Source organism: Aotus nancymaae, unplaced genomic scaffold (assembly GCF_030222135.1).
Source record: "Aotus nancymaae isolate 86718 unplaced genomic scaffold, 86718_ANA_hifiasm-v0.15.2.pri h1tg000053l, whole genome shotgun sequence".
In the NCBI taxonomy this organism is placed as follows: Eukaryota; Metazoa; Chordata; class Mammalia; order Primates; family Aotidae; genus Aotus; species Aotus nancymaae.
In genome coordinates this window covers 8411530-8432686 of record NW_026988467.1, presented here as the reverse complement: position 1 = coordinate 8432686, position 21157 = coordinate 8411530, and the positions used below count along the sequence as shown (strand labels likewise).

Here is a 21157-nt window from a genome sequence, read left to right as displayed (position 1 = left end):
CTCCATCTGTGAGACTGGCTGTAGAAAACTAGTGTAATTTTACTCTAGGGATTCCTGATTATAATAGACACAGTGCTTGTTAATTGTAATAGACACAGCTCTTATCTAATAGCTGTACCCAGATGTGGGAGCAGCGCATGCAGTAGTGTGCAGAAGCAGAAGGAGTCTGGCTTCAGATCCCCACTGCACTGTTTACTGTGTGACTCAGGGAGGTTACCTGTTTAGCCTCATTTTTCTCGCTGTGGACAGGGGCTCTTACCTACTCATTGGGCTCTTGTGTGGTTTCTAAATGACATTAGCCCTCTATCTCCATGAGTTCTACACCTGGATTCAACTAGTCGTGGATCAGAAATATCCAGGGCTGGGTGCAGTGGCCCACAACTGCAATTTCAGAACTTTGGGAGGCTGAAGTGGGAAGATCACTTGAGCTCAGGAGTTCGTGACCAGCCTGTGCGAAAGATGGTGAGACCATGTCTCTACAAAAAATTTTTTTTAACTTTTTAAAAAGAAAAAAAAAATCAAGGAAAAAAATACAAAAATTTTAAGATAATACAAATTTTAAAAAATACAGCATAACATATTTACATAGCATTTACAATGTATTAGGTATTATAACATAGAGATGATTTAAAGTATGTGGGATGTTATACATAGGTTATATGCTAATACTATGCTATTTTATCTGAGGAATTTGAGCATCTGCAGATTTTGGTATCTGTAGTGGGTCATGGAACCAACCCCTGTGGATACTAAGGGGATGACTATGTATGTGAAATGTCCAGCCCAGCATCTGATACATAGTGGGTATTCTGTAAATGGGAACCTTCAGATTTTCCCTCCTGAGTTTAACATGGTGTTTTCCACTGTAATCTAGGCAGCTCTGAGATCTTTGTTTCCTCCCATTAAAACAGGACAATATCACTTAGCTCATAGGGTGGCTGTCAGATTTAAGTGAAATAGTTCTTGTAAAGGTGGTTGTCAATTATAAGAAACTATCCGAGGCTGGGCATGGTGGCTCATGCCTATAATCCAGGCATTCTGGGAAGCCGAAGTGGGAGGATCACTTGAGCTCAGGGGTTGGCTCATGCCTATAATCCAAGCATTCTGGGAAGCCGAAGTGGGAGGATCACTTGAGCTCAGGGGTTTTTGACCAGCCTGGGCAACAAAGTGAGACCTTGTCTCCAAAAAAAAAAATCCAAATGTAAGGTATTAAAATTTCATAATTTGTTCATTCATTCAACACATATTAATTGAGCACCTAGTATATGCCAGCTATACGGTGTCCTAAGAGCTAGAATAATGCAGCAGTGAACAAAATAGATTGCATTCTTATAGGGGAAGATAGATAACATACAAGTAGAAACCGATTGTATGTCATATGGTTATAAGAGCTATGGAGAAAAGGAGAGCAAGGAAGGGGAATAGAGAAGGCTAGCATAGATTAAGGATTACATTTTAAAACATGGTGCCATTTGAGCATAGTCATGAAGGAGGTTAGAAAAAAGCCCTGCAGGTGTCTGGGGAAGAGCTTTCTAGGCAGTGGCCCCGAGGCAGGAGCGTGCTGGTGTATTAGAGGAGCAGCAGGCACTGCAGTAGCAGCTCCACTACCATGGCTGAGCAGAATGAGCAGGAGACCTGTGTGGGGACGTGGGGTCGGAGGAACACCTAGCGGAAGCAGGGGGCGTATCACATAGGGCCTTTGTGAGGGAAGTGGGAAGCTGCAAGTGAGCTCTGAGCAGTGGAGTGACATTTAACTCGTATTTCAAAAGGATCACTCTTGCCAGCGTGTTGAGAATGGATTGTTGGAGGGCCAAGGACTAAAGCCAGGAATTCAGCTAGGAGGAAACTGCAGCAGTCTTAGCGGGGGATATTTGTGGCTCAGACCACAGTGAGAGCTATGGAGTTGCAAGAAGCAACTGGATTCTGAATCTGGGATTTGCTGATCGTTTGGAGGTAGATGGAGAGAACGAAGTATCAGGGTGTTTGGCCTGAGCAGTGGGAGGATGAAGTTGCCATTTACTGCAGTGGAAAGACTGAAATGGGAGGAGCAGGCTTGGGGGAGAAGGCTGGGAGTTTGGTTTTGAACCTGTTAACTTAGAGAGCTGTTGGGCACCTGAGTGGAGATACTGAATAGTTTTGGGCAGAGATCTGGGCAAGAGGGATGGATTTGGGCATTGTCAGCGTATAGATGTTTTTTCATCATGAGACTGTGTGAGAAGCACAAGGAAACCAGTACAATTGGGGAAGAGATGGGGTCTGCAAACCTGAGGTCAAGAGATGAAGAGGACCAAGGGAGATGGGTTGACGGGGGCAGTTTGGTCGGGGAGTTCATCCTCCAAGAGTCCAAATTGAGAAGATGATAAACTTTTCTTGACACACACATTTTCACTTTTCAGAAAATTTTGTCCACTGCTCTCATCAAAGTCACCAATGAGTCTTAAGCTGCTAAATCCAATGGTCAATTCTTCGTTCTCATCTTATTTGACTTATCTGCGGCGTTTCATCCAACTGATACTTCCTCCTTCTTGAAGCCTTTTCTTCACTTGGCTTCTCAGACTCTAAATTCTCCTGGCTGTCCTCCTCCCTCTCTGGCTGTTCCCTCCCCATCTCCCTTGGTCCTCTTCATCTCTTAACCTTAGGTTTGCAGACCACTGCAACCTCTGCCTCCTGGGTTCAAGCAATTCTTCTGCCTCAGCCTCCTGAGAAGCTGGGATTACAGGCATGTAATCCTACACCCCCACGCCCAGCTAATTTTTGTATTTTTAGTAGAAACGGGGCTTTACAATGTTGGCCAGGCTGGTCTCAAACTCCTGACCTCATGATCCGCCTACCTTGGCTCCGCAAAGTGCTGGGATTACAGGCATGAGCCACCAGGCCTGGCTGAGGATGAGTTATTAAGCAGCCCTTTGTAAATGGAATAAACATGAGTTCTCAGCTTATTCCATACCACCTGTGGAATCCTAGGATTCTGAGAAAATTACGTAAGTTTTTTTTTTTTTTTTTTTTTTTTTTTTTTTTTTTTTTGAGACGGAGTTTTGCTCTTATTACCCAGACTGGAGTGCAATGGCACGATCTCGGCTCACCGCAACCTCTGCCTCCTGGGTTCAGGCAATTCTCCTGCCTCAGCCTCCTGAGTAGCTGGGATTACAGGCACGCACCACCATGCCCAGCTAATTTTTTGTATTTTTAGTAGAGACGGGATTTCACCATGTTGACCAGGATGGTCTCAATCTTTTGACCTCGTGATCCACCCACCTCGGCCTCCCAAAGTGCTGGGATTACAGGCGTGAACCACCGCGCCCGGCCCCCTGTTTCTTTTTTTGATACAGATTCCCACTCTGTCACCTTGGCTAGAGTTCAATGGCGCAGTCTTGGTTCACTGCAGTCTCCAACTCCCAGGTTCAAGCGATTCTCCTGCCTCAGCCCCCCGAGTAGCCAGGACTACAGGTTGTGGGCCACCACACCCGGCTAATTTTTTGTATTTTTAGCAGAAATGGGGTTTCACCATCTTGACCAGGCTGGTCTCAAACTCCTGGCCTCACGTGATCCACCTGGCTCGGCCTCCCAAAGTACTGGGGTTACAGATGTGAGCCACCGTGCCTGGCCTGCTTAGGTTTTTACCTGGGTTTCTGGGGAGAAGAAAGAGACCAGATAGTCCTTAACAGGATGCTGGCAGGGGGCCTATCACCTTTGCAAGCCTCATTGCTGTGGCCTAGGTCAGTAGTCACAGCAGTATGCAAGTCAGCCCTTCCAAACCAAGTGAGGAGTCCTGGGAGGTGAGAATGCTTGGCAAGGCCACCCTGTGCTGCCTCTTTATTGTTCAGTAGGTGGTGCTCTTCTGCCTAACTTACAACAAAATCAGGTCTCTTGCAAGGTGCTGGGGAAATTATAACCCTAAGCATGAAGCGTGGCCACCCTCCACTTTGGAAGTAGTTGCATTTTGGGATTAGGCAAATGTAATGCTCTGTAGACCCCACAGTGCCCAGTTGGAATGCCACTCATAAGTAAAGATGATTTTTTTTTTTTCCTCCTCATATATACAGCGTCTGAGAGAAGAAATGGAAGAAATCACACAGCAGCAGCTGGTACACGACAAGTACTGCAAAGATCTCATGGGCTTTGGAACAAAGCCTCGTCACATTACCCCCTTCACCAGTTTCCAGGCTGTGCAGCCCCAGCAGTCAAATGCCTTGGTGGGGCTGCTGGGGTACAGTTCTCACCAAGGCCTCATGGGATTTGGGGCCTCCCCCAGCCCAGCTAAGTCCACCCTGGTGGAGAGCCGGTGTTGCAGAGACTTGATGGAGGAGAAATTTGATCAGGTAAGTGATTAGAGGCCCTTTCCCTCTTTTCCTAAGCTCCACGCCTCACTTTTCCCCTGCCAACCCTTTATCCTTCCTCTCTCAGGTGTGCCAGTGGGTGCTGAAATGCAGGAATAGCAAGAACTCGCTGATCCAAATGACAATCCTTAATTTGTTGCCCCGCTTGGCTGCATTCCGACCTTCTGCCTTCACAGGTGAGGATGTCCATGGAAGACATCATTACCCATCTCAGGGTAATTAAACAGGGAACAGGTGATTCCGAAAAACTCAAATATCTTTTCATTTGAAACAACGCCAATGAATCTCTGATTTCTTTGCCTCGTGTCCAGTTTCAATGATATTTAGTTCAGGTTTTCTGCTAATGTCAGAGGCAGCAGACACAGGAACAATCAGAACGGGTAGGCAGAGAGGCAGTTCTAAGGCCAACAAGTTCACAAATAGACTTAAAAGAGACCAGAGGAAGGGCAGTTTTAATGGAGCTGTTGTGCAGTATCTGTGTCAAAGTTCTGTGAGTCTGGAAGGGTTTGGGGATCATCCTGCTTCTGTCCCTGAGGTGGTCACTGAGCTGCCTCATCACTTGCAGGCAGCATGAATCCCTGGCTCCTGAAGCTGGCCCAGCTCAGATTCCAACTTCTCAATGAAGCCTTCCTGGATTGCTCCAGCTATAAATGTCCTTTCCTTCATCCATCATAGCCCTCAGCTGTGGAAAGGTTTGGCATTAGACCTGGGATGAACCCCACCCCATCCTTTACCATGAGGTTTTGGACAGATTATTTGACCTACCTGGGCCTCAACTTCCTGACTTGCAGAATCAGAATAACCGTCTCTGCTTCCCAAGATGAGCAGCGTTAATGCCTAAGCACCAACTATAGTACCTGGCACAGAGTTAGCCCTAATAAATGGAAACCATTATATATTATCACGACCTCCTCAAGCTACTTCAAATCTGTTCTGGAAATAAGGTAGAGGTAAAAATCATAATGTTCCAGTTGCCTGTTCATAATTAATGTCCTTGTCTTACCTCCCTACTTGCTGAGAGTAGACGCCCAATCTTGAACATCTCTTCCCACTTGACCATGCTGCACGTTGCCTGTGCTTACTGACACATTCAGGACGGCGTGAGAGCCAGGAACATGAGCAGAAGGCCGGCCTGGCCCTTAGCAGACCCTGTTCCCTAGCACACAGACACTTCACGCCACCCAGCCCAGACAAACCATGGGAGAAATGTAGCTGGTGAGGTGTTAAACATGCTGTGTGAAAGCAATAGAATATGTTGGGTGAGGACACGACAGTTAGCCACGTAAAACCACTGAGCCAGAGAGAAATAACAGAACAAAAACCACCCATGTTTTGTGTGTTTCTATTCTTCTGGCCTGGCACCCAGCAGCTTTTCTCTTTTTTAATGACCAGAGAGGCTGCTGTTCAGTAGAGCTTTAAATGATCTTGGATTGAAAGTCTGTGGTTCAAAAGGAACTAATAACTAGGACAAATTTTATCAAAGTCTGGCACATTGTAGAAGCAGTGACCCTTGGAAGTTCAGAAAGCTGCCTAGCAGCAGGATGCAAAGGCTCAGAGGGCCCTGGAGCTCTTCTTTTGATGTGGGAGTGTGTTGTTGCTCTGTTTTTTAAGGCTAGTCAAGGTTGTTTTATTAAATATGCTAAAATATGTCAGTGACATTCAGCCTGGACACCCCTACAAGTATATTCTTTGCTGCATAAGTAATACTTGTTTAGAGCTTGCAGTTTGGAAGTTAATGCTTAAACTTATCAATGGTGTAAGCTTTAGGAATATAAAAAAATACTCCAGTAGTGGACTGGAATCTCTAGTCAGATTTCTAATCTCTCAGGATGCTAAATCTAGAAAAGAAAATTATACTCTCTTGGGTTTTTTTTTTTGAGATAGGGTCTTGCTGTGTCTTCCATGCTGAAGTGCAGTGAAGCTATCACAGCTCACTGCAGCCGTGACCTACTGAGCTCAAATGATCCTCTCACCTCAGCCTCCCAAGTAGCTAGGAACACAAGCATGAGTCTCCACGCCTGGCCGATTTTTTAAATTTATTTTTTGTAGAGATTTTATTTTATTTTATTCTATTTATTTATTTTGAGACGGAGTTTCACTCTTGTTACCCAGGCTGGAGTGCAATGGCGCAATCTCGGCTCACCTCAACCTCCGTCTCCTGGGTTCGAGCAATTCTCCCGCCTCAGCCTCCCGAGTAGCTGGGACTACAGGCATGCGCCACCATGCCCAGCGGGGTTTCACCACGTTGACCAGGATGATCTCGATCTCTTGACCTCGTGATCTACCTGTTTCGGCCTCCCAAAGTGCTGGGATTATAGGCGTGAGCCACCGCGCCCGGCCTGAGATGAGATTTTATTATGTTGCCCAGGCTGGTCTTGAACTCCTGGGCTCAAGCAATTCTCCCACCTCAGCCTCCCAAAGTGCTTGGGATTACAGACTTGAGCTGCGGCACCTGGGCAAGAAATTACACTCTATTTATTTATTTATTTATTTATTTTAAGATGGGGTTTCACCATGATGGCCAGGCTGGTCTTGAACTCCTGACCTCACGTGATCCACCCACCTCGGCCTCCCAAAGTGCTAGGATTACAGGCGTGAGCCACCACGCCCAGCCTGGAAATTACACTCTTGATTTTAGCTCATTTCATGCTGAAATGCTATCCCCCTGGTTTTTCTTGTTGACCCACTCTAATTTTAGGGTTGTATCACCTTGGTCACCTGTCTTCAAGCCCCAGCATGCCTCATTGTCATTGGACCACAAGAGCTATGGGAGAAGACATTTCTCCAAGTAGATGCAGTGATGATATATGCTGCTTTAGGAGTCTGATTTATTGTCTACATGTGGTTCTGGTAGCTTTCAACATCCCTAACTTCCTAAGGGATGTGTAGTTTTGCCTTCTCTCCTATTTTATGTATTCTCCTGGTGCCTGGACTTGGGACCAACATCAATGGAGGAGAAGAAATAGAAGAGAAGCAAGAATCAGGAAATGCCAACACAAGCACGAGAATCGCCTCCCCATGCACACTAGCTTATGTAAACTTAATGAAAATATCCATGTGGCTTTCCAAATTGCAGACTAAATCTTGTTCTATTAAATATAACTATCACAAAAATCTCTAGGTAATAGCAAAATGATTTCCAAGCCTAAGCTGAATGGAATGGCCTGTTGATTGCAAACAGTGCTCAATGTTACAGTCGTACATTGCTTAGCGATGGGAATGCATTCTGAGAAATGTGTCCTTAGGAGAATTTGTCCTTGTGTGAACACCATAGAATGTATTTACATAAACCCAGATGGTATAGCCTACTGTACACCTAGCTCTGTGGTATAGCCTATTGCTCCTGGGCTACAACTTGTACAGCATGTTACTATAATGAATACTCTGGGCAACTATAAAACAATGATAAACGTGTATCTAAATGTATCTAGACAAAGAAAAGATATGCAAAAATATACTGTATTATAATCTTATGGAACCACCGTCATATGTGTGGTCCACCATTGACCCAAACACTGTTAAGTGGAGTATGACTGCACTGTTATTTTTTTATTTGTTGGAGACAGGGTCTTATTCTGTCACCCAGGCTGGTGTGCCTGGCTTTTGGCTCACTGCAGCCTCAAACTCTTGGGCCCAAGTGATCCTCCTCAGCCTCCCAGTGTGCTGGCATTACATGCGTAAGACACTGTACCCGGCCCGTGACTGTCCTTCAGATTTCGTTATAATGTAAAATTGTTTAGATGATCTTTTGTTTTTAAACAAGGTTTGACATATATTTCTTAAGCAAGAGCATGTAATTCTTGTGTCAAAATGTAACACTAATGGAGATAGTTACATGATACCGTTTGATGACCTTTTATTATATTTTTCGGGTTTTTTTTTTTTTTTTTGAGACTGAGTCTGCTCTGTTGCCAGGTTGGAGTGCAGTGGTGTGATCTCGGCTCACTGCAACCTCTGCCTCCCAGATTCAAGAGATTCTCCTGCCTCGACCTCCCAAGTAGCGGCGCGATCTCAGCTCATCGCAACCTCCACCTCCTGGGTTCAGGCAATTCTCCTGCCTCAGCCTCCTGAGTAGCTGGGATTACAGGCATGTGCCACCATGCCCAGCCAATTTTTTGTATTTTTAGTAGAGACAGGGTTTCACCATGTTGACCAGGATGGTCTCGATCTCTTGACCTCGTGATCCACCTGCCTCGGCCTCCCAAAGTGTTGGGATTACAGGCGTGAGCCACCGCGCCCAGCTTTTTTTTTTTTTTTTTTTTTTTTGAGACAGGGTCTTGCTTTGTCACCCAAGCTTGAGTGCAGTGCACATGATCACAGCTCACTGCAGCCTCAACTATCTGGTCTCAAGTGATCCTCATGACTCAGCCTCCGGAATAGCTGGGATTACAGGCATGCACAACCACACCTGGCTAATTTTTTAAATTTTTTTTTTCAATTCAAGAAAGAGATGTTAAGAAATAATTTTTATGTTCTGCTTTCCGTGTTGAAGAAAGTAAAAAAGTATATAATAATTTTTATTTTTTGTAGAGACAGGATCTTGCTATGTTGCCCAGGCTGGTTTTGAACTCCTGGCCTCAAACAATCCTCCTGCTTTGGCCTCCCAAAGTGCTGGGATTACAAGCATGAGCCACTGCGCCTGACCACTTTCTTAATTTATTCATCAACTGAATTGCTACATAGGACCTTGACTGTTGATGTGTGGCCCTTAACCCTGACCTTGAACTATCTATTTTGTCTTTTCTGTGCTTAGATACCCAGTATCTCCAAGATACCATGAACCACGTCCTAAGCTGTGTCAAGAAGGAGAAGGAACGTACAGCAGCCTTCCAAGCCCTGGGGCTACTTTCCGTGGCTGTGAGGTCCGAGTTTAAGGTCTATTTGCCTCGTGTGCTGGACATCATCCGAGCAGCTCTGCCCCCTAAGGACTTCGCCCATAAGTAAGCACCTCTGTTATGATTTCACCTTCCACTCCATTTGGTTGGAGAGGAAAGATGCTCCATCCCAGATCCACGGAGCTTAAGCCCATTTTATGCATCATTAAACTCTAGGGTATCGCAAATCGTATGAAGAATAGCCCTTTCCAGGTTGAATTCTAAGCTTTTCCGAATGAAATAACATATATGTAAATATTTGGGAAGGTTGAATACCATGAGAACATGTGAGAAGCCAATGCTATTTTCAGTGTTATTATTTACTGGGGATCTGCTAGTTTTGCTTTTTATCTCCGGCTTTTAAAAGTCTTATTTTGATATACAACCTAAAGAGAGGAATCCTTGACTGGAACTGAAGGGACCTAAGGGTCATCTTTTTCCCCATCGCTGAAGTTGAGTAAGTTACTCCACCTCTTTAAACCTTCTGGCAAATAAAATATGAGAAAAGCCCTCAGCATCCTGCCAGATGGAGAGACCAGGGTGTCTTCGCTAAGGCGAGGGGGTCAGCGTTCATCATCTTTTGTCTCAGGATTGTGTCTTTATACTTCCCTGTTTATTAGCGAGGATTGCTGTGGTGAATTAATATGCGCCACTCATTCTTTTTTTTTGAGATGGAGTCTTGCTCTGTCTCCCAGGCTGGAGTACAGTGGTGCAATCTTGGCTCACTGCAACCTCCTTCTCCTGGATCCAAGCGATCCACCCACCTCAGCCTCCCAAGTAGCTGGGATTACAGGCATGCACCACCATGCCCAGCTAATTTTTGTATTTTTTTGTAAAGATGAGGTTTTCCCATATTGGCCACGCTGGTCTCAAACTCCTGGCCTCAAGTGATCCGCCCACCTCAGCCTCTCGTGTACCTGGGACTACAGGCGTGCACCACCACGCCAAGCTAATTTTTTTTTTTTTTTTTTTTTTTTTAAGACAGAGTCTCCCTCTGTCACCAGGCTCCAGGCTGGAGTGCAGTAGTGCGCTCTCGGCTCACTGCAACCTCCGCCTCCCAGGTTCAAGCAGTTCTCCTGCCTCAGCCTCCCGAGTAACTGGGACCACAGGCGTGCACCCTAATTTTTATATTTTTTAATAGAGACGGGGTTTCACCATGTCGGACAGGATGATCTCAATCTCTTGACCTTGTGATCCGCCCTCCTCGGCCTCCCAAAATGCTGGGATTGCAGGCGTGAGCCACTGTGCCCGGCCTAATTTTTGTATTTTTAGTAGAGACGGGGTTTCATTATGTTGGCCAGGCTGGTCTTGAACTCCTGACCTCAGGTGACCCACCCACCTCAGCCTCCCAAAGTACTGGGATTACAGGCATGAGCCACCGTGCCTGGCCCCATTCCAAAGCCCAGCATTCTCATCATAGAATAATTTCTTTCTTTTTGATGGCTGTGTGCTGCCCTCTTGCCCCTCATGAACACATTGTTCAGCTTGCTTCCTACTTGGTGAGCACCACACTAACTCCTAAGGTATTGCTGTGTGAATTCAGAAAAAGATCCCCTTCCTTAAGACACTTTACTGCCATCTGCTGGATGGTTGTAGAAATATACAAATCTACAGTAATTGTGATGTGATGGGCCCTTTTGAACTGTGCTGTGGACAGCCTGCACACCTATGTGTGGTAGCCCTGCCTGAGTAACCTGCTCTCCTTGCCCCAAAGCGATTTTGAGGTGGGACGTTAAAAAATGTCATTATGTCTCAACTAGCCACTGTCTGTTTCTCTGCAGGAGGCAGAAGGCAATGCAGGTAGATGCCACAGTCTTTACTTGCATCAGCATGCTGGCTCGAGCAATGGGGCCAGGCATCCAGCAGGATATCAAGGAGCTGCTGGAGCCCATGCTGGCAGTGGGACTAAGGTGGGTGTCAGAAACCTGAGCTTGCCCTGTATCAGTGTGACGTTTGATCCGCAGTGTTGGGACTGGGTTAAAAGAGGGAGGCGTGGTTGTTTGCACATTCAGTTGGATGGGCAGGATAGCTTAGACAAAACACATAGGCTAGTACTGAATCCTAGTTTCATCACTAGCTAGCTATGTGATCTTGACTAAGTTATTTAATATCCCCAAGCCTCATTTTTTTTTTAATCTGAAAAGTGGGTACAGTAGTAATTCCTGTTGTCTAAGGTTGCTGTGGGTTCATGATCCAGTCATTCTTAGGACCATGCCTGGCATATAGGAAGTGTTCAATAAATATTTACAAATATTGTTTATATTATTATTGGGCAAGTTGCTTAAGCTCCCTAAACTATAGTTCTTTTCATCTGTAGAATAAGGACAGTGTTCTTGATCTGCTTGCCAGAGTGTTTGTTGAGTCTTGGTCTTCTGTAGTGGCTGAATTATAGTGAGCAAGTCTTCCTGTGGCAAGAACCAGAAACTCATAGATTGTTTAGAGACCTGAGACTAAGCGAAGAGAGTTTCCACATTTATTCTTATTTCATAGTATCTTTTCTACTCTAAAGAACAGAGGCCTGATCCCCTTGCTGGGAGAGAAAGGCTGTTTCTTCCCAAGAACAGACTGAGCGTCATGTGCTCAGCCCTTATGTGACTGGTTTCCTTCCCTTTAGCCCTGCCCTCACTGCGGTACTCTATGACCTGAGCCGTCAGATTCCACAGCTAAAGAAGGACATTCAAGACGGGCTACTGAAAATGCTGTCACTGGTCCTTATGCACAAACCCCTCCGCCACCCAGGCATGCCCAAGGGCCTGGCCCATCAGCTGGCCTCCCCTGGGCTCACGACTCTCCCTGAGGCCAGTGATGTGGGCAGCATCACTCTTGCCCTCCGAACGCTTGGCAGCTTTGAATTTGAAGGTAAGAAATTACAGTGGCTCTTGTCAACATAGTGAGAGATGCTGGAAACTTTGGGAAAGGAATGAAGGTATCTAGGATTCCTGGATCTTGCCGGGATCCTAGAGACAGGGTAACTGATTCTGTAGCAGCTCATCCTTCCTAGACTCTTTCCATGTATTGGTAATTCCTACTGTTTGTTTCTTTGTCCCATTCTGAGTTTTGGGGCAGTTGGTTTGAGGTAAAGTACACGTTGATCCAAAGAAATAATGCTTCAGAGACAGTTCCCCCTCACATCCTCACTTTTCTACTTCCTTGTAGCTGAGATGGTATGTAATGCTTTAGAATGTATAAACAGGGGCTTTTGGGTGTTTCCATGTCAATGGCAGTATGATTTCTTTTTTCTTTTTTTTTTGAAACAAAGTCTCTTTCTGTCACCTAGGCTTTTATGCAGTGGCACGATCTCAGCTCACTGCAACCTCCACCTCCCCGGTTTAAGTGATTCTCCTGCCTCAGCCTCCCAAGTAGCTGGGACTACAGGCACGTATCACCACACCAGGCTAATTTTTGTATTTTGGTAGAGATGGGGTTTCACCATGTTGGCCAGGCTGGTCTCGAACTCCTGACCTCAAGTGATCTGCCTGCCTCGGCTCCCCAGAGTGCTGGGATTACAGCTGTGAGCCACTGTGCCCAGCTAGCGATATGATTTCTAAAAGTACTTTATTGTGTAGTTCTAAACTGCAAATAAACCCACCAATACCCCACAGAGGTATATTTCAAGAGAAAAGTTGATACTTTTGAAATTTAAGATCATGTAGGTAGTATTGGTCAAGACTGTGGGGAAACAAGCACAGAAAGCCTGAAGATGCTGTCTGGAGACAGCCACCTGTGGTTTCTCTATTGCAGTTCCTCCGCTTACACTGATTCACACTTGTGATAATTTATTTCTAGTGAATAGAAAGTAGCTATGTTTAAACCCAGCCTACGTAAATTCTTTGTCTGGTATTTAGGTCTGGGAATTAAAACAGACAAGGTAAATTTGATCAAGAATTGCATTACCCTCTAAGAATGGTAGGGGTTGAATTGGAATAAAACAAAATAATTTATTCTTTGAAGGGAATATAAAAAGGCTAGGGTTGAGAAATACCTTTTATCTCTTCCTGCTCCCTCACCACCCCCTTTTGCCTTTCTGCTGATTGAAAGTCCACTTGTTACCCTTTAAGAGTTCTGGGTCAGTATCTCATTGATCAGTATCTGGTTGAAAGTAGAACTAGTAGCCTCAAAATGGAAAATTCACGTAGCAAACTGCAGACCTGCCTGTCCACAGCAGCAGTGTTTATTCTGTTTTCTCTCTGCCTTTCTATCCAGGTCACTCTCTGACCCAATTCGTTCGCCACTGTGCAGATCATTTCCTGAACAGTGAGCACAAGGAGATCCGCATGGAGGCTGCCCGTACCTGCTCCCGCCTGCTCACACCCTCCATCCACCTCATCAGTGGCCATGCTCATGTGGTTAGCCAGACTGCAGTGCAAGTGGTGGCAGATGTGCTCAGCAAACTGCTCGTGGTTGGGATAACAGATCCTGGTAAGCCTTCTGAGACAGAAGCCATCTAGGGGAGTCTAGGAGCTTAGGGCAGCTGGAAGTAGCCAATTTCATCACATGGCCTCTCCAGAGATCTTCAGTCTCAACAAGCTGATATTCAGCTATTTCTCTGCCAAGGTGTTTAGTCGTGGCTACTCCAGCCTGTTGGTGTAAGATAATGTCTTTAATTCATTTGTCTTTACTCCTATGAGTAGAGAAAAGAATGACAGAGGTTAGATGAGAGAAAGCATCTGGAATCTTCCCACTATGCTGATAACAGTGGAGGTAGAGAAGGGCTGGAGTGATGGGGTCATGAAGAAATGTTCAAAGGCTCCATTGCTCTTGCAGACCCTGACATTCGCTATTGTGTCTTGGCGTCCCTGGATGAGCGCTTTGATGCACACCTGGCCCAGGCGGAGAACTTGCAGGCCTTGTTTGTGGCTCTGAATGACCAGGTGTTTGAGATCCGGGAGCTGGCCATCTGCACTGTGGGCCGACTCAGTAGCATGAACCCCGCCTTTGTCATGCCTTTCCTGCGCAAGATGCTCATCCAGGTAACCGGGATGATGGTCAGACCCACAGGCAGGGAGCACAGGACTCTCACTGTGAGAGCTGCTTGAGGAAGCGGAGTTGAGGACAAGGATGGGGGAGAAAGATTGAGGTACCTGGGAAAAGTCACATTTGTCTGCAAGGGTTCACATATTTCCCTGGCTTTATAGTGGCAATTCCAGTGCTTATCACCTCATGAGCCTTTTGTCAGTATGAGTCCCCTCATGCAGCTCTTTATTCTTCCTGGCAAGTTAGTCACCAGTGATCCCATTTCTTGGCCCTCTTTGCTTGCTGGCTCAATCTGCTGCAGATGGTGTCAGACTTCCCAGTGCCTCCCTGTCCTTCCACTCTCCTGCTTTCCTTGTTGGTGCCAGGTCAAGCATGGAGGCCATTGTTCTTCAGAAAAATAACCAGTGTGAGACTGTTTCCACTACGTGTTCTAATAGTCATTGCTCCATTCTGTGATCCTGGCTTTCGTTCTTAAATAATGTGAGAATGTCAAGCTCAGCTGCTTGGTCTGTAGCCTAAGATAGATTTAGGTTGGCCTTGCTACTAGATCCAGTGGGATTTTTAATTCCTCTTGAGACATGGCTCCTGAATTTTTGTCTTCACCACCTCAGTAAGTTCTGTGGCCTCCAGGTGAGCAATACGTGGTCCAGTCCTGCCTGGCGAAGTTATTTCCACCTTCCTCTTCTGGATCTCTGGGTGGCTCACCCACTCATTTCCAGTCCCTGTTGCTCGCTGTCTGCTTCCTGATCCTCCCTTATGGTTTCTTTCAAAGTAAACACTTTTTATAACATATATGGAACTTAAACATAGAAAATCATTAATAAATGTAACTCACTCTAGAGAAATGTTGTTCACAATTTGTCATAAAGTGGCTGTAAATTATATCATCAATCAAATTAGAAAGTTGCGCTTGTGTTGGCACCTCTATTTTTAGCCTAAAGATTTATTTAACTGCTGGCCTGTGTTAGAATTGCCTGTCATTTTAAGTCTTTAAAAAATTCTTCAGGTTTAGGAAGGAATAGAAATCATTGTTGAAGGCCAGGCATGGTGGCTCACACCTGTAATCCCAGCACTTTGGGAGGCCAAGGCAGCCAGATCACCTGAGGTCAGGAGTTTGAGACCAGCCTGGCCAGCATGGTAAAACCTCATCTCTACTAAAAAGAAAAAAAATTCGCCAGGCGTGATGGCAGGTGTCTGTAATCCCAGCTACTCAGGAGCTGGTGCAGGCAGAATTGCTTGAATGCAGGAGGTGGGGGTTGCAGTGGGCCAAGGTTGTGCCATTATACTCCAGCCTGGGTAACAGAGCGAGACTCTCTCAAAAAAACAGAAATCACTGTTGAGCCTGCTCGCTCAAATCATGCTAAGTGAATTTGGCATAGAAATATCTCCTAAAAGGCTGAGTGCAGTGTCTCATGTCTGTTATCCCAGCACATTGGGAGGCCAAGGCAGATGGATCAAATGAGCCCAAGAGTGACGAGATCAGCCTGGGGAAAATGACAAACTGCGTCTCTACGAAATACACAAATATACACCAGGCTGGGTGTAGTGGTGCATACCTGTAGTCCTAGCTACTCGGAGGCTGAGGTGGGAGGATCACTTGAGCCTGGTAAGTTGTGGATACAGTGAGCCATGATCGCGTCACTGCACTCCAGCCTGAGTGACAGAGTGAGACCCTATCTCAAAAAAAAAGGAAAGAAAAATATAAGAAATACCTCCTAATGTTTGAGCACATGTATGTTCCAAGTACTTCTGGGCACTGGGAATATAGCAGTGAACAAGCCAGGCATGGCTCCAATCTTCTTGTAGCTGACGTGAAGCTATCAGGCCATCTCATTTTTTTCAATATCGAAGAGTGTGAAACTCCTTTGAATGAATTTACTATGTACTGACTTTAGCCCTTCAAACTTTACTCTTTTTTCTTTTTAAACTTTGATATAGATTTTTCTAAATTGAGTTGTACATTTTCATGCCTTAGTAAAGGCTTTGGCGTTTTGTTTTGAGACAGGATCCCTCACTCTGTTGCCAAGGTTGGAGTGCAATGTGGGATCTTGTCTCACTGCAACCTCTGCCTCTTGGGCTCGAGCAGTCTGCCCATCTCAGCCTCCCAAAGTGCTGAAAAATTACAGGCGTGAGCCAGCTTTGACCTTTCCTTGAGGTCTTAGTCATCAGGGTGGGCATTGGTTATTGTTAATTAGGATGCAGTGAGGCTCTCGGGCTCTGGAAGTGAACCTGGGGTTCTTTGGGTTGGCCCCGCACTGCTGCAGCTAGTTGGGCTCTGCTCCCTGAGGCACATTTCTTCGCAGTCACCCATGTCTTTTTGCTGCTGGAGGTCTGTTCTCAGTATCTCCTTTCTTTTCCCTGTGGTCTGCTATGACTGGGGAAACAGGCTGCCTAGGGAATCCAGCAAATCAGGTTATTAAATCAGTAAGCTGAGACAAAATGTAATGTTAAATTGTAGACTCCTCTGGGTAGCTGAGTTAACCTGAACTCTGTGACATCTGCTTTTCTCACTGCTCAGCGACTTCCTTCTGGCAGCTTTAGCTATCCAGAAATCTGGATAGTCCATATTATGCTGTCTCTGTCACCATGAGCATAATGTGCTGATTTGCTGGTATCGTAAGGATCCAGTCAATAAGGCTTCAGGGGATGCTACCGATGTGATCCGTACCTATTGAAGTTTATCTAGATATGCCCTAAACAGCAATAGAGTATCAACACTTCTCTCAACATCATAGCTGTTCTAACTTTTCTTTCATTCCTTTGCTATTATTTGTAGTCCTTAGTAATTTGCTGTCTGGACAAATATTTTTCTCCCGAGGGGCCCTCCTTTCATTCCTCATTTTTATAGGACCCTACCCTACTCACAGCTCTCCCTGTTGGTTTTCTTAGTCTTCTCTGGCTGTGCTACACTGTTAAAAGCTCTGCTTTAGAGAGGACTGTGGGACCTTGGAGTGCTGTGATAAAAGGAAAGGGGTCAGGTTTTCAAATAGTTTTTCTTCCTGTCGCAGCTGTATCTGAGGCTGTTCTGTTAGCTGTAGAGATGTCTGTTGCTCATTGAGAATCTAGCAGCTATTTCATCTGTTCTGGAGGTCTGGGTTTTTCCCCTAGTTCCCTGCCAGGTTTTCTGTTTGACACAGTCTCTCTCTAGAATGTCTTCTGCCATAGAGAACATATGAGCCTTTCTTCCCTACAGATTTTGACAGAGCTGGAGCACAGTGGGATTGGAAGAATCAAAGAACAGAGTGCCCGCATGCTGGGGCACCTGGTCTCCAATGCTCCTAGACTCATCCGCCCCTACATGGAGCCTATTCTGAAGGTAACATAAACCGAGAGGCTGGCACTTTCTTTCTGCATTGTCTTATATCAGTTCATGTGGGGAGATGGGAGTGTTTCAGTGCTCATTAGTACACTGAACAAGGTAGATGATTTCTTGGCTCCCGTGCTTGGAGACCAAAGGGCCATATCAAGCACTTTCAGTTAAAGAATACCAAGAATCTCAACAGTCAAAGGAAAGTGCTCTCCTTATAAGAGGTAAGAGATAATGCTTCAGGCGCATCATCACAGGTGTTTGGAAAGGAGAAGCAGGTGGAGAGTAGCATAAAATAGCTCTCCCAAAGTGAGGAAAAAATGATCTTGAAAATCTGAAACAACCTTCAAATCTGAACACGTTAGAGTCATGTGAAGTCCTTTATAACGTATGTGAATCTGGATGAGTGATCACTGAGATACAATTTAGAGGAGACATGAGAAATACTTTTATGTCATGGTGCTTCCCAGCTCTATGGAGAAAAGTTTGAAAATTTACATTCCAAAGAAATCTTGGATTCACAAAGCCTAGAAGGAATTTATTTATGACTGAGATGGTCTCTTGGGTGAATTTTACTTATATAAAAGAAAGGTTTCTAGTGGAGTCTAACCTGCATTCATTTTCTCATAACTTCTTTCATTAGGCATTAATTTTGAAACTGAAAGATCCAGACCCTGATCCAAACCCAGGTGTGATCAACAATGTCCTGGCCACGATAGGAGAATTGGCACAGGTAAAGGGACAGCTACTTTTTCCGTAGGGTGGAAAGAAACTCACCTCTAAGGAAGTCAAAATACTTTACTTTTCTTTTTTTTGAGACAGTTCCACTCTATCCAGGCTGGAGTTCAGTGGTGCAGTATCGGCTCACTGCAACCTCCATCTCCTGGGTTCAAGTGATTCTTGTGCCTCAGCCTCTCAAGCAGCTGGGATTTCAGGTGTGTGCCACCACACCTGTCAAATTTTTGTATTTTTAGTAGAGACAGCGTTTGATGATGTTGGCCAGGCTGGTCTCGAACTCCTGACCTCAGGTGATCCACCCTCCTCAACCTCCCAAAGTGCTGGGATTACAGGTGTGAGCCACTGTGCCTAACCTCAGAATACTTTTTTTTTTTTTTTTTTTGAGACGAGGTCTCACTGTTGCCCAGGCTGGAGTGCAGTGGCATGATCCTGGCTCACTGCAACCTCTGCCTCCCAGGTTCAAGAGATTCTTCTGTCTCAGCCTCCCGAGTAGCTGGGATTACAGGCATGTACCACTGCACCTGGCCCAAAATACTTCTTAATGCCATAGTTTCTAACCCTATCTACCACCTTCTTTTTCATTTTGCAGGTTAGTGGCCTGGAAATGAGAAAATGGGTTGATGAACTTTTTATTATCATCATGGACATGCTCCAGGATTCTTCTTTGTTGGCCAAAAGGCAGGTGAGTATTGCTGCTTCCTGATTGAGTGAGACAGACTCCATGAGGCTGAGAACCTTGTTTCTGTTTATTCTCCTCAGTCAGTGCCTAGCACAGAGCGGGACACATAGTAGGTGCTCAAAAATATTTGTTGAATGAGTAAAAAATAGAATGATTTGGAACCAGAATTACCTGTTATTTTGACCCAGAGTCAGTTTTAAGTATCAAGGCTGATCAGTGCCATTTTGTCTATACGAAAGAAAATGCAGGTCAATTATCAGAGCCCCAGCTATCAGAGGGAAAAAGAAAGCCTTGGCCACTGCCTTTGAGGGAACAGAGCTTTAGCTCATCCTTGCCCAGCCCTGGTTCTGCTTTCCCAGTTTGAGGCTATTAGATGACTAGACTAAAATTAAGAGCAGTTTTAATTTCTTTCTGTGCATGGTAGCTCACACCAGTAATCCTAGCACTTTGGGAGTCTGAGACAGGAAGATCGCTTGAGCTCAGGAGTTTGAGATCAGCCTGGGCATAATGAGACTTTGTCTCTACTAAAAAAAAAAAAAATGGCTGGGCATGGTGGCACATGCCTATAGTCCCAGCTACTCAAGAGGCTACTCAGGAGGCTAAGATGGAAGAACCCAGGAGATTAAGACTGCAGTGAACTGTTACCACACCACTGCATTTCTAAACAACTGAGTTGCTAAACAACTGAGTGAGACCTTGTCTCAACAACAAAAAATCTTAATTTCCTTTTGAGTCTCCTGTTAATCACTTAGGATACAGAAGAATGATGTATTTTATTTAATTTTTTGAGGTGGAATCTCACTTTGTCGCCCAGGCTGGAGTGCATGGTACAATCTCAGCTCACTCTAACCTCTGCTTCCCGGGTTCAAGCAATTCTCTGCCTCAGCCTCCCAAGTAGCTGGGATTTCAGGTGCCTGCTGCCATGCCCGACTAATGTTTTGTATTTTTAGTAGAGATGAGCTTTCACCATCTTGGCCAGGCTGGTCTTGAACTCCTGACCTCGTGATCTACCCGCCTCAGCCTCCCAAAGTGCTGGGATTATAGGTGTGAGCCACCACACCTGGCCAGAGTGATGTATTTTCTTTGAGAACGGTGGGAATTTTCTTTGTGTCTTGATCCAGTGATTGTTGTAGGCTTGTGTGCTTGATCAGCCTTGGTTTTATGCCCTTGCAGGATTTCTGCTCACAGTAGGGTCTTTACTGGAAACCTCTTTTCTTCTTACAGCATCTAACACTCCGTTACAATCATTATACAAAAAGTTCAACTATGCTTTCTTTTCTCTCATACTGGCTCAATGAACCATGTGCTCTTGTGCCTATCCAGGTGGCTCTGTGGACCCTGGGACAGTTGGTGGCCAGCACTGGCTATGTGGTAGAGCCCTACAGGAAGTACCCTACTTTGCTTGAGGTGCTACTGAATTTTCTGAAGACTGAGCAGAACCAGGGTACACGCAGAGAGGTAGGGGACACGGCAGACTTGGTCTTTAAAGACTTTGTTGGGAGGATGACAAGAGAGAGAAGGTTGTTGCAACAACATGCTCTGACTGTATCAGTCAGACTTCCTGTCCCTCTCCATTTTGTTCATGTAGCTGGTCATTTGTGTATGAATTGGGGATTCTGTAACCTGAGAGGAGTATCTGTGATACTTGTAATCATGTTGTGATAAATTTTTTCTTTTTCCCCCTCTCCTTTCCCACCCAGGCCATCCGTGTGTTAGGGCTTTTAGGGGCTTTGGATCCCTATAAGCACAAAGTGAACATTGGCATGATAGACCAGTCCCGGGATGCCTCTGCTGTCAGCCTGTCAGAATCCAAGTCAAGTCAGGATTCCTGTAAGTTGGGGGTTGTAGGGCTGAGGGCCCCACAGGGTCGTGGGGTGTCCCTTACGCTGTGCTGAGGCGCAGGATTCAAGAAATAAAGAGGCAGGACACAGAAGTACAAGGAAAATGGAGCTGGGCTCGCGGGGCCACGCCACCTATGAGCGGAGTCAGGCAAGGCCCCGAATGTCCAGAAGCATGTGTATTTATTGTGTATAGGTTAGGGGGCAGGACAGTGAGTGAAGTCATCTTTAAGGATAGTGATAGGGTCGTCAGCAATAAAACAAGGGGTCCACCCCCATTAGGTCACCTAGGCTAGGAGGTGGACAGTGTGCAGCAAGGGGTCCATTCCCATTATGGTCATCGAGGCAAGGGCCATGTGCAGTAAGGGGTCCACCCCCATTAGGTCACTGAGGCATGGAGGTGGGCCGTG

General features: G+C 45.6%; 1 protein-coding gene across 2 annotated transcripts in view; it reads left to right on the top strand.

The window, feature by feature from the left end:
- Nucleotides 1-21157, top strand: part of MTOR (mechanistic target of rapamycin kinase) — a 150982-nt gene that overhangs the window by 9895 nt on the left and 119930 nt on the right. For both annotated transcript variants that reach the window (XM_012473670.2, XM_064363267.1), the window contains 12 exons: nucleotides 4044-4319; nucleotides 4405-4513; nucleotides 9091-9277; nucleotides 10993-11121; nucleotides 11826-12070; nucleotides 13415-13630; nucleotides 13976-14181; nucleotides 17379-17501; nucleotides 18136-18225; nucleotides 18820-18912; nucleotides 20233-20367; nucleotides 20610-20739. In XM_012473670.2, coding sequence (XP_012329093.1) covers nucleotides 4044-4319; nucleotides 4405-4513; nucleotides 9091-9277; nucleotides 10993-11121; nucleotides 11826-12070; nucleotides 13415-13630; nucleotides 13976-14181; nucleotides 17379-17501; nucleotides 18136-18225; nucleotides 18820-18912; nucleotides 20233-20367; nucleotides 20610-20739 — 1939 coding nt within the window. The remainder of the gene's footprint in view (nucleotides 1-4043; nucleotides 4320-4404; nucleotides 4514-9090; nucleotides 9278-10992; nucleotides 11122-11825; nucleotides 12071-13414; nucleotides 13631-13975; nucleotides 14182-17378; nucleotides 17502-18135; nucleotides 18226-18819; nucleotides 18913-20232; nucleotides 20368-20609; nucleotides 20740-21157) is intronic.